The following is a 16,570-nucleotide window of genomic DNA, read 5'->3' on the forward strand; positions in this document are numbered from 1 at the left end:
TTGAAAGTAATTATTATTTCACTTTATACATAGTTCGTTGTATTAGTGTTATCACCATACAAGTAGACATTGATGCCCATCGAGAGCTAAAATCAAAATTCTGATTTCTATAGTCATGATATAAATATCATTATAATCCTACTTTTAAATAATGATCCTTGAGTCGTTTTATATTGGAACATTTAACAATTTACTGTTGTATAATCAATAATAACAATGTTACATCGCTAATCAGAAATAATTTTACCGTTATAAGACAAGAAATCATGCATAGTATTCAGATTGATATACATGTAATGTCATTGCTTCTTGTGTCGTGCAACATTCAAGATATCATTTACCTAGAATGTGTTTCCCAGATCCATATTGTTAATATGGAATTTTCAGCGGCATTTGAGGATTGAATAATCGAACAAACTGAACAAAGTTATGCCTAAGGAAAAAGTTTCTTCACAACTATGATATTGAGAATTTCTTTTCTATGTTATCAATCACCCCGATGGGCATCTCAGATATGGGGGTGAGATTCGGTTGGTGGTGGTTGGTTTCAGTCGTCCAGCTGGTTAGAGAAATATTGTAGGGTCGGCTACTGCCTAACTTTGACGAGACGTGCCTCTTACAGGAGGGGTTGTACCGTGGCTGGTGATGGCCCTTAGGACTCAATCGTAGCTTCCTCCTCTATTGTCTCAGCATTCCAATCATTCAGTACTTCTATGTGCCTTTGGGATGGTCGGAGTAGCTATTAATGATTATCTATGTTACTACCTTCTCTTCTTTCCGGGATTAATCATTATCACATCTTTATTTCTGCATCTGACTAACGAAAAAAAGGCGCAGCTCAATCGTAAATATATATATATATATATATATATATATATATATATATATATATGATAATGAAAATGACTTCAAATTCACATTGCAATAGAGGCATATTGTTGCCCTAAGAGGTGGTGTTCAACTTATGGCAAATAACATACTTCGTTTTGCCAACAAAGATTATCTTAGGATCCCTGATAAATCTCTGTATTTCATTCTGAAACATTGAATCTCTACTAAGAAAAATCTAGATGTAATGTCATAAAATGGCTGTGATTGAAAAATACAATAATACATTTTGCTTGTTACAATGGAAGTTATCGCACTGTATTTATCCAAAATAATCTTTATGTCCAGTAATGGCACACTACCTATTATGACAAGCCGACACATGAGATTCCTCCCTAAAAGCAGCCGAATAACTGAACGCTTCGTGTAGCAATCCCATGCATCACCTTGTGTTGTGTTAGCGAGAGCAGGACCATTAATCAGTTTAGTATCCCTTCTATGTAGTGAGTTCTTGGCGAAATTGTATCTTTTCCCTACACGAAACTAACAGTGGAAATAAAAAGCTCAATCACGAGTTTTCTTCTTCCGATTAAAACGATGCACTTCTACATTTAGACAGCATACATTTAGACTACATATACATTTAGACAGCAGATTTATGTACCGATTCTCGTGTAGGCAAATAGTCAGCTTTATTATGACAATCACTATCCATGAAAGCGTCCATGTCCTGATATATTCGTCCACCTGATTATATTCTGAATTCTTATAAACATTCTTTAAGAATATGTGTTTTCAACGTGTTCGGAATGAAAGCTATTGCACTATAAGACATCATAAGCTATACGATAAATAGAATTTTGAATAATAAAAATATTTTCCGTGCAAATCAGCTTACCGAGTATTGTCCTATCCACCTCGGGGTTCTTATTAATGAATTCTTCTGTCGGGAAGAGCCTATGATTGTGGCAATTTCCTAGAAACATGGTTACAAATTTTAGTTGGCAAATACAATAACATACAAAACATACGGTATCCATTGTCAATCAATCACTAAGTAAAACACATTTATTTGCAAATATTCTTATCCATTTATCAATCTAAACAAAAGATAAACACTAACTGAACAGATATCTAAATGTAGCTCATTTTACATAAATCAATAAAACGAAATTTTCTTTAATGCATTTCTGGATTATTAACAAGTATTTTCGCGTTTACATATGTTTTTTAAGAAAATATCTAACACCATACTTTTGTAAACTTATCTGATAAATTTAAAAATCCGTTACGATGTAATTTTTTTAACAAATTTTTATAAAATATAAAATAGGCACTGAAATTTACTTACATTTCAAAATTTGTCTATAGTTTAAAAACAGATATTAAACTGCAAACTCAAAAATAAGTGAACAAAGCTCCAAATACTAGTGCAGGTTAAATGCTTATCACAATATTTGAAATTCTAAATTCTTTGTTCTAGAGCCTCTATGAAAACACTAGTATAATCGAATGACCCATAGACATCCCAGTAAAAAAAAATCTTGAGATTGTTTCTTATTCCACAGTCCATCCGGCAATAATAAATATTGTTACTCGCATCAATTACTACATCTATAAATATTAGACAGTATATAGGCAATTCATCATAAAATTTCTCGTCATGATGATCAGATTCTTAAAAATTAACAGATATTTAACAGATTTTTAAAAAGTTCATTCTCCATTAGTAAAAATCCTCCTCCTCCTTTGAAAAGCCACATATTGAAATACTTGCTTTTAAATTTATCACTCTGAAAATTATTGGTTATTTTATTGTCAACCTTATTTTAATATAGTAGAAATAATTGAGCTTAGATTTTTGCGTATTTAAATTAAATGAAGGGAATTGTAGACATTGGCCAAGAAAACCCACATCAGATGGATTTTTATATTGGATATCTATTCCGTTTTATTAGATTACTGCTTCAATCCAAATTTTATTAGTCATAAGTAAAGTTTTGCCATAGATGTACACGAAGTTTAGGCGCAGAATTTAAAAATGTTTGTTAAATTCTCATTGTCAATATATTGCTTATACCCCAGTTATATTCTTTAACAGCATGGTCATTGGAATCTCGGCATATAATAGAAAAGAAAACTACAAAGGAAAATTTTATTGGAAATCTTCTAAAATTATGACCGTTATCTTATTTGTTTTCTTTTTTATGGAAATGCAATCAATTACAAAAAAAAAACATTCTTTTTTAATGATTTAGTTATTTTTTATGTGATTATTGTAAGCGACACAGCAACAGGAACCTTAGCTTCAAGTAAATATGCGAACCATCATTGTTTTTTGTGAATGTTATTAGTAAACTGCATGATGCGTTATCATGCGATATACATGAAGCAACTAGCTGGATTGGTCTCCCCAAAACTCTCTCGCATACTTTCTAATAAAGGTATTATTCCAAAAAACGTTTTGAATGGCTTTGATGTACAGTAATTACAAAATATTAACCATTGAAGTGAATTTGTCCTTTTTCTGAAATCTGTCGTATTGTCTTTGGCGAATTTCTTGGCGATTAATCCCTGGCATGCGGTTAATAGAATCAGAAAATCGAATTCGGTTTTTAAGACACATTTTCCCAAACCGATTGAAAGCAAAATTTAAAACGAACTACACTTGTAGTCACAAAATCACCTACCAAATTTGATATATTTAAGTATTTGCGCTTTTGTGAATGAGCCTTTTGTGCAAGCAAACTTAAAATATCTGTTTAAAAACTACATTTCTAGTATTTAAGTTTGAATAAACTTATGACATTAAAGTTGCAAGCATAGTTTTTGCTGTAAAGTTGATTTCTCTTTGGAGATCTTTTCTATTTAATCCTTCATTTCGCGTGATCTATTTAGATTCACGATCAAATTTAGTTATAGTTTTGAAATATTATTAAAATTATTTAAAACTTTCACTTTTATTTACATGCCTCTATTTTTTTGTTCATTTCTGCATGGATGTAAGAAAGTTTTCTCTCGCCAAAATTGATAGTTGAATATTCTGTCAAAAATATCAGCACTGTCATGAAGAAATTCTAACAGTAGTAATATCTAAGATGTCTGGAGAAAAGGATATAGATTTTAATATTCCGTTAATCGGGTGTTATTTTTAAATTAATGTAATCGTGCTGTATTTGTCAAACGCACCAGTATATATTATTAACATTAGTAAATAATGTAGATTAATAATAGAATAATATAGATATATATAAACATAATTTAAAGAAGACACAAACAAAAACACAATAAATTTTTTCCGAAACAAATTACGAAGATAGCAAAAAAGAATTGTTCCTCAGACATAGTATCATCTAGTTAATAAAAAAAGAAGTCATCTGTATCTGTCAGATAAGGTACTACTTAAGGAAAAGTATTTAAAAAGCGCTCATGAAATAGTAGAACTCATAAAAATGAAATCATTTTCGCTTGTGAATTGGTTAATTTTACCTCGAACTCAATTGATGCTTGTGTAGTCCATGAAAAATTTCATGAGCAATTGGAGTTTCTGTCTTAATAGAATAATAGAGAATCTATGGATATTTAAAGATTAATAGAGTAATCTATGCTGTAAGTGAAATAGCAAGAAATGGTAATCAATAAACTCCTGGGGGGATTTTACAAGTCTTTGACACCCTTTTGACACCATTAATTCTCTCGAGTTAAAGAGTGAAACTCTGATAAATTCAATACGATTTCGAAACAAACGTAGAATTTTATTTCGAAAAAGAATAGTCAAGTTATTTTGCCGAAACTGAAATGAAATATATGAATGATATTGTTGCATTGTCTTTAACATTTGACAATACGAGCTAAATATTCAATGCAGCGGTAATGAAACAGCTCGAGTAAGTCAGCTATCAAAATCTGTTAATGAAAATGCTCTATTTTCAGAACATAGTCACACTTATTGATGCTTTTCCTGTTTCATATATTCTCCAGAAGTTATTGTTGTTTCCCATCCATTTTTGAAAAAAAAAACTTTATCGACCTAATTAATGATAAATTTCTTACATTTTTAGTTTCTAAACTTAAGAACAGAGAGCATTAGAGAAAATTCATAAATTGTAACATCATCTCAGGTGAAGAAGCAAAAAAGTTACTTACTCACAGCAGGTCCTTCCGTCGACCCATTAAAATACTGAAATTTGCAGATGGTCCACAGTCCCGAATGGCTGCTGATGAAGAAGCTGTTCGTTCTGTTAATATAGATGGGGTTACCACTTTCTGGTAGGACATGGAACCAGTAGTCAGTGCTGACGGCCACGGTCCAAAACACGAATGCTACCAAAAGTCCTGCTGTGGCTACCACAAGACACCGACGTTCGAAGGCAAGTATCTCAGCAGGATCTCGCCTGGCCACTCGTTGTCGGAGCTTCTGTATGGCACTCGGCTTTCGCGTTCGAGCTTGTTTGGATTCCGCTTTGGCATTATCATGCGCCATTGTTGAGTTTTTAGAGAGTAGGACTTGTAATAAAGATCTACAGTTGATTCGTGACAAATTCTGTCACTAAATTCTGCTGATGAATTTGATGTTAAGATCTCTTCTTAGCACTCTTTATCATGCAAAACCATCAAATTGGTTGGATTGTTCCTAGCCTTTCGTTGGATTGTTCTCGCTGTAAAATTAGGATGAACGTTTCTACGAGCAAATATCGATTCGAATAATTTAATCTTTCTATTGCACATTTATAAACAGTTTATGGAGTTCATTATCGTTTGCAGATGTGCAAATTAATTAGAATATTTCGCTCAATGTCGACGAACAGTGCTGTATTCACAAATTTAGCGAGTATATGCTATAAAACTCAATCTCAAATATGTATACATGTAATCCCTTCAAAAATTCACAAGCAACTTATGCTGCTCGTAATTAGTTTTAGTTTTATTGTTTTGCTTTGTCAAATGTTCTTAATGAGCATTTACCAAAGTATATAAAGACGTAGATTTCGAGGATTTAAACCACACCAAATGAATCACAATACCTATAAAGGTCAGAGATCACAGAATGCACCGTCTCTAAAGGACTGAAGATTATTGCATCTTTTTATAGTTCTCGTGAAGTTCTTTTACAGATATTTTACGATCAGCAGTAGATATCTAGGCTTAGTATTCACATGCTGTGTATTGTTGAACTACGAAATATATTCAGATCCTCTGGATTCAGGAATTCAAGATATGATATTTAGAAGAAGGAAAAAAATAGTTATCTGGTTTTTGCTCCAAAAAAGATATTCGAATTTTCTTTTCTCTCCTCTTCGTAAAGCTGGTCTGTCTTTAGGTGTCAACTAAACATCTACGACGAGAAGCTCTTTTGCAGCACCAGTTCGCAGTGGAAAATGTTTCCATTTTCATTCATTGAAAGAAACCGTTATCAGCACTTTTTTAAAAATCCAAGGAGTGAAGGGGAGGGAAGGGATGAAAAAGCTTCACATTCAAGGGTGGGTAAAAAATGGTGAGCCTTAGGATTTCTCAAGGCTATTTATTCCGAGTGAAAGAAGCTCTCGAGGGTTCTTGTTCAGCCGGAAAAGCAATTCCTTTTGTTGCTGCAAGAGAGAGAATAAACATCAAAAGATTAAAACTATCTTTTTCGGCATTAGGAAAAAAGAAATAAAAAAAAACAATACAGTTAACAGAGAAGACTCCAACTGAAGAATAATAAAAAGAAAGAAGTTAAAAGTACACTCAGAAGAAAATGGCACTAAGATTTAGATGGTTAAAAGATGTGTCTCGAGAATTACTGTCTTGTCCTGGGGACAGATTCTGGTACCTTTTCCATAGGCATAAAATATAAATAGAATAATATGTATCTAAGACACGCTTTATTTGAAGCATTATTCGCATGCGAATGGGTTTTAGTATCCCATAAGATAGAAAAATAATTCATTGCAAATCTTCTTTGATGGTAAAATTTTTGTAGCCATTTTTTTTTTTTTGTGTGTGTGTGTGTGTGTGTGTGTGCGACAGACTTTTGATATTTTGTAAGGATTTTAAACTTACTTTTCGTCCTCATGAAACAAAAAAGATATTTTTTTTCTTTTTTATTATTTTACAATTTATTTACATATACCTAGCACTGTGAGTTCTTATCATGAAAAGAAAGTAGGGGATGTCAAGGTATCATCTTTTATCAACAGCAAACGATAATTTCAGGCAAATGTACCATGAATCACAATAAAAATCATTGTTTCCAGAGTTTCATTCATAAAATTATTTATCGTTAACGTGCGGTCATGCAGCCAGCATTTTATTCAGTAAGTCTAATAAACAGCTTATGACAGAGGGGAAGTATAACATATTATTTATTAGTTAAAAAACCCTTTGGTATCTAGGTATCGCTTGAAGTAGAAGCCAGATTTAATTACTATACACGTGGATGGACTAGGTCGTTTAGAAGAAAGGATAATCTCATTATTTTTTAGATATGACTAAAATGAACAATTCTATTAAAACATACACGGGCCCACCAGTTTTTCTGAAAAACGCTAGTTATGTCCGTAACAGAGGATAAAACCTACAATATTCTTCTTTTGATTCATTTTATTTGTCATAATATCATATCGCAATCCCTTCGGTCATAAGTTGGCTCAGAAATATGAGGGAAACGTTGGCTCCTGTTACTATTTATTTCACGCTTGTGATTCACTCGTGCTATCTAATTAAACGATCTCTTCTTTACTATTTCTTAACTGTAATAGAGATTGATGTGAGAGATCTAATTAAAGTGCTAAGTGCTAAATCCAGGAATGAATGGGTAAGACATCGCATGTGCTAAGCAATAAATTTCCTATGTGTCCCCGTCAAACGATATACATTCCTGTCTGCAACAGCTTGTACATCAAATATGAATAAAATGACAAATTAATTTAATAAACTGACTTTTTGTTTTTTAAGCAAAAAAAGATTTAAGGAACACAACTCCATTTTTCTGGAAAATGCAGGGCTATGATGGCCTGGTTACGGCTTCGGGCCAAACGGTTTCAAGTGCGAAACCGGATTCGAACGAAGAACCTCGACGTAAGCGCATATACTGCAGCGCATAAATGCCAGATGCCTCCCCCCCCCAGTGTGAAACAGAAGCTTGGAGAGGGATCTGCAGCCCCAGGTGCCATCTTGCTCATCTAACCACGGTTCAAAATTACGACGTTGGTTCCTTTTTTATCAATTCGGTATCACTTTGTCTCCATCGTTGCATTAGATCAAGGGCTTAAAGTCTGTTAAATTTTGCAACTCGCTTTTTTGGAGTCACATCTACGCCAATGTTTGGCGCAATGCATTTTTTTCCAGAAGTGAAGACACTCTTGTCAAAAAATGATTTATGGACAAAAAAACTTTTATGAAAAAAATCCAATTTTTTGACGAATGAGATGTGAGGAAAGTCGATGGAAGATTTTAAGCCCACATCACCATTTTGTGAATAGTGAAATGATACGTATGTATTCAAGATCTTGTTTTGTCCCACAAAAAATGGATTCAGCACTCACCATTTTAGAACTCCTGTGTTAGATAATTTCAAAAATTAATTCGAAATCGTATTGTGTGATAATTTAGTAAACCAATCTTTCGAGAAAATAAGTCTAGTTAGATCCTTAGTTCAACAGATGATAAAAATTATATATTGGTCAATTTGAAAGTAGGGAAAGCGATTGAAGAACGGAATACTCTTTTTTAATTATGTTCAACATTGATTTAAAATCTAATTGTGTTTCTTAGAATTTTTAGATTTTTAAAATTAATTTTGGATAATTAAGAAATTCGTTAATACGACAGCTTAGCTATTACTTTAAAAAATTATAAAAGAGTTTTAGCATAGAAATGTCATCTAAATAATTAGAATTTAAAATTTATAAATTCAATTAAACATTTAAGTTCAAAATTAATTTTTAGTTTTTTTAAACTCATCTGTATAAATTTAAGAAATGATAATTAAAAAATGTCTGTGCTATTTTGAGTCTCAGTTATCATTCGAGATCAATTAAAGTATACATGCAATTTTAATTACTGCTTTAATTTACCTATTATTTAATTCTCACATTTAGTAAAAATAAAGTTTTTTTAGTTGTGGAAATTTAGGGGAAAACGTGGCAGTTTTTAAATACAGTTCCTAGGAAAGACAATTCTTTAACTTTAGGAATATTTAAAAAAAAAAATCATTTATTCCTTTAGATATGCCTCGAAGTTACTGCTGGAAAACAAAATTGCTCAAAATAAAATGAGTAATTTTGAATACATTTAAAGAAAATATTTGGCAGCATAAGCAAATAGGTCCTTTTTTTTCACTCAATGAAAATTATCACATTTTTGTGTCGAAATACAAAAGAAAAACGAAAAAAGAACGCACCATTAAAAAAAAATCCCTTACTTAAATTTGCTCTTTTTAATCGCTTTTTATCATTAGTACAAGTAGCTTTTTATGGATTCTTGAAATCGTTCATTCATTTACCCATGCGAACCTGAAATATACGGTTTGTTGTCTCAACTTCAAGTGCGTATTCTCATTTCAAGCATGCCGCTGATGCTTATCACCTTATTGCCGTACTTCAGATGATTAACGGATAATTGAATAAAGATGAGGATTGTTAAATAACTGCTAAGCATACATGATAATCACTTGTGAGATTTTTTTTCTTCTTTTCTTTTCTTTTCGAAGTGCTTTAAAAAGAAATTTTTTTGAAAAGGATCTTGTGGATAGTAATAATCTTGAAAAACTGTGTCAAACCGCAGGGAAAAAATCGATGTAAAACTGGCAGATTTTATATACTTTCGGGTTTTTTTTTGTTTCAATTTAAAAAAATATATATATTATTATAAAAACGGAGTTATTTCTTTAATTTAAGTTCTTTTTCTATTAAAATATAAATTTTGAAAAATTCACTTTGAGGGTTCTACAAACTAGCCTGAGAGAAGAAGAGCCCTTTTTAAAAAAATCTGTTTATAGAATGTGTTTATTATTATTATAAATTCGTTGAATCTACTTGAAATCTATTTATTGAATTTATCGTCGCAATTTTCATGATATATGGTCAATGCATATTGTAAAAATTGCTTAAATTGCTTTTCCTGGTATAATAACAGCGCGAGCGGTTTCCCCGGAATTTCCTAGCGTATTTCTTAAAAAAAGTGTTATTAGCTGTCTTTACCGCATAAGGCACCAGAGACAAATAGCGTGAATGCCATAAGTACGCAGACTTTTATTTTTGGATTATGCGCTTGAGTGTTTTATGTTCCGTAGTGTCATACATATTGTACGATTTTTTTTCATGTGATTATCTTAAATACACATGCCATATAAGGACACATATTCTCATCAAGTGCTGTCATACTACGTCGCCCTGTCTTTTTTTCACTTCTATAACATGTGCAATGGATTCCAAAATTAAGAAGAAAAAAATTAACTACCCTAATATCGCATGATAATGAATTGACTCCATTTCTCGAACATACAATAACGTGATATTGATTCAAAAATGGATATTTGTCGGTTGAATAATGAAATCAGCGGGAGTAATCTTCTCAAAATTTTCTTGCATTATCTCTACTAAAAGTATCATGATAGAGAACACCTTATTGGCGTAAAAGTGTTACGAAATATTAAATTTGGTGTGAATTTAGCATTCTTTATTGAATCTGTCGAATGATCCTTGGCTAGTTTTTTGGCGATTAATCCTTGGCATGCGCATGCGGTTAATAATATCCGAATATCGAGTCTATGTATTAGACGCATTTTTCAAAACCGATTGAAATCAAAATTGGACACAGAACTGCACTTGTAGTCATAAAAATCATATGCCAAATTTGATATATTTTTGTTATTGAGCTTTTGAGCTATCTCTAGTTGGATTTGGCTCAAAATTTGATAGATGTTACACTACAGTTGTTAAATATGTGTGCCAAACTTTATCCATTTAGCCCTCTTCAGTTTGTAGCAATTGTGTTAACTTAACTTCAGTTGGACTGACAGACTTCCTCTGAATGGATTTTTCTTAAAATTTGATAGCAGTTTACAAATTTGGGAAAAAGACTGTATACCACATTTCATTCATCTAAGTCAAATCATTCTTGAGTTGTCTTTGTCACAGACAGACAGGCAGACATAATGAAAAAAATGTGTTTTTCCAACTCAGGAGTGTCTGAAACGTGGAGATTCGTTAAAATCTCTTTTTTTTTTGTTTCGAATTTTTGAACGATTAGAATACTTCTATACTTCGTGTACGAGAAAATAATAAAAACGACGAAGATGAATTTAGGATACAATTCATTCCGACAATCAAATCTGATTTGAAGTGCGTTTCACTCGTTAGGGGCATTTGCGCAACTCATTCGGGAGCAACTGCCAAAATACACAACAACACAAGGAAGAGTTAGTTATTTGCATAGCTTGTTACAGTTACAAGGATGTTTTATTTTAAGACGAAGTCAAAAGCGATATTCTTAACAGATTAAATCAGATATGGTTGTCAAAATATATAGATATATTCTTCTTAAAATGGAGTAAACTTCGAAAAATTTGAATTCGTTTGCTAATGAATATAGTACAGGTGGTCATAAAATCTTTCCCCATTAAAAGATATAAAAAAAACCGCGTTAAATCCAGTCTGCATTTAAAATAGCAAACCCAGTGGAATCTTACAGATGCAAATAAACTTAAAACAGTTAAACACCTAATCATCTGTTCGCCTTGCTTGCCTAGTAGAAAACTTCATACAATTCTTACCAGATTAAGAATTGGCCACACTCGGCTCACACAAAAACATTTGCTGTTGGGAGGGAACTCGAACCCGATGTATAGTATGTCAGTGTCTTATGACAGTTCCTCGCGTTTTAATAGAATGTCCACAATTTAATAATCAATGCATTCGCTTCTTTCATTCTTCTTTCATCAAACTAAAAAGTATTCTTCATAAAGTTCCTCATCCCCATCTTTTTGCTTTTTTAAAAATGATAGGCTTTTACTTTTTGATATGATTCTTAAATAACTTTTAGATTGTGTTTTACCATGCTACTATTTTTAGTAGATTTTACAGGTTGACGGGTCCTAGAAAATGGCGTAATTTAGAAACAAACTTTTAAAATAATATTAGCTCTCACCATATGTTTGGTGGAGTTTAATCAAAAATGGTTCATGGGCCAATAAACTCCATCAAACCAAACCATAAAATCTTTCCATGATTTAAAAAAAATATATTACTAAATAGTCATTGAATACAACATTGTAAAAATTTTAACATTGATTAGTCGTGTTTTTGAATAATGTTTTTCATTCGAACGCATAGCGCAAATAATCCAGAAATAATTGTTTTAAATTAGATTGTGATCAAAATGACACCAACGAAGGAAAAACTTCAATGCGTTTTTTGGTTCCATAAATTCAAATCGGCCGTTACTGCTCGGTGCCAATTTGTGGGGGGGGGGGGTTACATAAAGAATAGTGTTTGGCCACTTGAAAAATTGATAAAGTTAGGATCGCTGATTTTATTGTGACAATTGAAATGTCAGACATTATTTGACGATAACTTGAACACTGCATTCTTCAAGTTATCAAGAGTACTTACATTGAAATTTACTGTGAAACTGATTTTATTAAAAGCTTTATAAGTTACAATCTATAAAAAAAAGTATATACCAAATTATTAGAGGTCTTTTTAATAATTTTTATAATTAGAAAAAAGACTTTGTGAAAACCCTATATTACTACGATGCAACAGGTATTACTATTATATAAAATGAATATATTGATGGTGAAAGTTGAAATCTTCAATACATATGCAAAATCGGAAATATCTACTTGATGCAGTGGATGGTGTTTCTACAATAGATGATTAAAATCTTTTTGAATGTTAAAAGGACCAAATTTAATAATTTAAAAAAAATTTATAGATTTATCCTGAATGGAAATATTACAAAATTATGAAAAAGTTTTTGTTATAATAATTTTTAATGATAGCACAAGGATGAGATAATTATTGCAATGTAAAAAAGAGTTGTTTGAAACCAATGCTAGTACAGTAAAAGTAGGAGAAATTTTTAATAAAACTGTTTCCCCTTTCATTTGTATGCAAAGAGGTGACTTCGAAAGGGCGAATTTTCGTATTATATCATTGATTGTAATTTCAGAACTATTACGTTTAAAAAAAAAAGCTTATTTCTCATTCACTTCCATTATTAAATTCAAAATTCAGCGTATCTTCTTCTGTAGACGGAATATCGAAGTAATGATGTAAAAATTGTGTAGACATATCCTCACGGTGTAGCACAGGTCATCTTACTGATTACATTTCAGGATATTTTCATTTATTTTCCATGTAACGATTAAAGATTCTCAGATTTGCAAGACAAAAATAACTGTCATCATAATAATGGACAAGTTATCTGCAAACCATTGGTATAAAAAAAAAGATCAATTTCCTCTCCCCCCCCCCTTGTTTTCCTTTTGTACCTATAACGCAGCTTTAAAGATTATGTGTCGACCCCAAGACCGCCATGTTCGATCAAAGTTTTCGTTTATATTTGAAGTAGACTATTTCTATTGCGGAATTTAACATACGGAAATAACAAAATTAATAAAATAGTCAAGGTTAAAATAAGCAGCATACATTAATAGTACGTAAAATAAGCAGACGCCATTGAAATGTTGATAATAAGCATATTTCACGGATTAGAACCATTTTAGTAAAATAATGTAAATTTTGAATTCAGCAGTGAATTTTGAATTCTTTAAAATTGCTAAAACTTCATTGGCAAATTAATAAAAAAATAATTTAAGTGTGTAATAATGCTCTTACCATTTACTAATTACCCTCATTCTGAAATTGTATTTACATTTAATAACTAATTTGCTGAAATAAAATTATAATCAAATTAATATTTTTTGGATCTCAAATTTAATCATTCATAAATATATTATTTGAATAATAATTATTTTACAAAGAGGAAAAAATTCATAGAAGAAACTTTTTATTTAAAAAAAAAATCGTGCATCATTCTGCCAAACAAAAAAGAACTCAAAATTTAATTATCATTTAATCTTTTTATTCGAGCAAAAACATTTGCATATGAGACATAAATATAGAAAAATAAAAATATCTCTGGTCAGTTATTCAAAAAAATTGTCTAATTATTACTATTTTATATGAATGTCACTTGTGAGCTTAAAAGCGTGACATATTTTCCCAAATAAAAACGAAATATGCATTAATGAAATAAGTAATTGCATAAAAGATTATTACATTTCGTAAACGAAAGAATTACCACTTAAAAATATTTCTTAAGATTAGAGTAATTTCTTGTTTTCATTATTCATTGTAAACAAAGCAAAAAAAAAAAAAAAAAAAAAAAAGCAAGCCACCATTTTTTTTATATTTATTTTGAGTTATATTTATGTTTCCATAAGATATGACAAGAAAAAAAACTGCTTATTAATCCATATTATAATAAAGATGTGTTGCAAAATGTGTTTTGCTAATTTTTCCGCCTGCTTTATGAAGAAATCGAATATCTTTAAATTAACGTTTGTGTGGAATTATAAAGAATTACTGAAATCACATCCTGAAGTTCTGAATTTTAGAAAAAAAAAATTTTCTTTCTTTTTCTTATTCTCGCATTTTTATTCCAATTTATTTTACTTCCTAGGGCCAGAAAAAAATGAATTGCTGATTCAAGTTGAGTAAGCTAAATCGCACACTCTTGTTTTTAACTGTCACAGAATATTATAAACAACGAAGACTTGAATAGCAGGTGCTACATTGTAGTAACAAATGGGTCCTTTTTACCGCTTTTATATTTGTGATTTTATATCAAATCCATTTTTTTTATTTCTTTGGCGACTTTTTTTCTTAAAAGAATAACAAGATACAAGCATATAAAAAAGCGAAGTTGCGAAGGAATAAAAATAAAAGGAAAAGAAAATTCCAGGTGGTTATTTTAAGAGGCAGCGAGAGCTAGTACTGTAGCACTTAACAACTGCAATCAGCGTCTTCATTACATACGACATTCTTGTTGATCTTTTTTTCCCGCTCCCCCTCTTTCTCTCTGAAAAGAAAAGATCTGGCACTTCAAAGGAAAACATTACCAGTTTCCTGTTAGATCAGCTGCCGCTCACTCTAGGAGAAAAAAAAAGTTCGTTTGCTTTTCTTTTATTGTAAATAAAAGAGTTCCTCCGATAGAGTTCTTCCTTTCCTCTCTAACATGCTGCATAGGTACCAAGTTCAAGGACTACGTATTTTATTTTTTATGATAAATGGTTGGAACTAACTTTATTATTATTAAAATATAGGGATTACGCTGGATAAAAGCTGGCAAGGGAAAAATAGAAAATGAGAGAACCAATGAACTTGCAACTAAAAATTACACCACATTAAAATTACACATTACTAAATATTTCCAATTCAAAAGCTGAATGATTCAAAGCTCACTATAATTATTATTTTAAAAATTTTAATTCAAAAAGAAAGCATTTTCTTTTTTTGCTATAAAAAAGTAAACCAACAACTTGCAAATATAAAAATCTTCTGTTTATTAAGCTTTAATTACCTTTATTATCCAATTGTCAATTAAAAATAATTCAAAAGCATTTTTGTTTTGATTGGGTCTTTTTATTCCTTCTATCGTTGATGCCTTGATAAATAATGATATAATAAATGATATCAATTCCTTGGATAATTGAGACTGACTTTTTTAATTTTTTTTCTGAAGAAAATCTTTCTGAAACTAACCAACTGGAAATCAGATGTGTTCCAAGTTTGATACGAATGGGATCGAACGAACTAAAAGAATTATTTAATGTTCGTGTACGAACAATAAAAAAAACAATAAAAAAGGCTAATGTTATCTTACAAAGAATAACTTCTAACTGTTATATACATATTAATTCTTTTTATAAACAACTTTTGTTTATAATGCCGTCATTTTGACTCGAAAGGTATCATCTCAAAATAATTGCTAAAATAAATCGTTGTTAGAAGTAATTTACATTACTGCTAAATAAATTAAAGTTTATGTAATTTCTTAGAAATAATTACCATTCATTAAAATCGTTTGATAAAATATTTAATAATTGAATAATTAATTTAAATTTTCCTTCGTTACTCCTTTGCGGTGATCCTTTTTTTCTTTTTCTTTTTTTTTTGGTGGTTGTGAATTTCGCATGGCGAAATTAATTTACATTGAAATGACTTTTTGGCGAATATAATTTTAACGAAGTTTTATTTTAAACATATATGTTTTCTTTTACATTTTAATTAATTTTTTTCTTTCTACTCAATTTTGTATATTCTTTGGTGCAGCAATTAATTCTTATTAACGTCATCTTTATTTTCAATTATTTGTGATATTATTTCTTTGAAGTGTATTAGTTTGATAGCCAACATTTTGACGACTTTGGTCGTCGTGTTTTTAATTCTGCATTTACAGACGAATGCTTTGCTAAATGCTTTTATTGAAACTTTTGCTAACTAATTTAACAAAAAAATCAGTACCATTATTCAATTATTAATGAATTACTTCCACATTTTTATTTCTGTGTTTAGAATATTTTGTTAAAAATTTTCCACTTGAGATTTCACAATATAAATATAGTTTCACGATGTAAAAGATAATTAAACAGAAATGAAAGAGACATTTATCTATAATTTTATTTTTTCTACCTTTTTATCAATGGTAGTTGTCTTAATAGATTAATAAAGACGTGGAAGCAACTACAATATTT

General features: G+C 30.5%; 1 protein-coding gene across 2 annotated transcripts in view; it reads right to left on the reverse strand.

The window, feature by feature from the left end:
• The window catches only part of LOC129968652 (voltage-dependent calcium channel gamma-1 subunit-like), an 86,280-nt gene that overhangs the window by 5,226 nt on the left and 64,484 nt on the right, over positions 1 to 16,570 (reverse strand). For both annotated transcript variants that reach the window (XM_056082761.1, XM_056082760.1), the window contains exons 2-3: positions 4,975 to 6,413; positions 1,727 to 1,804 (exon numbers count right to left, since the gene is read on the reverse strand). In XM_056082761.1, the coding sequence (XP_055938736.1) occupies positions 1,727 to 1,804; positions 4,975 to 5,311 (415 nt within the window). In that variant the 5' untranslated portion in view covers positions 5,312 to 6,413. The remainder of the gene's footprint in view (positions 1 to 1,726; positions 1,805 to 4,974; positions 6,414 to 16,570) is intronic.

Source organism: Argiope bruennichi, chromosome 5 (assembly GCF_947563725.1).
Source record: "Argiope bruennichi chromosome 5, qqArgBrue1.1, whole genome shotgun sequence".
In the NCBI taxonomy this organism is placed as follows: Eukaryota; Metazoa; Arthropoda; class Arachnida; order Araneae; family Araneidae; genus Argiope; species Argiope bruennichi.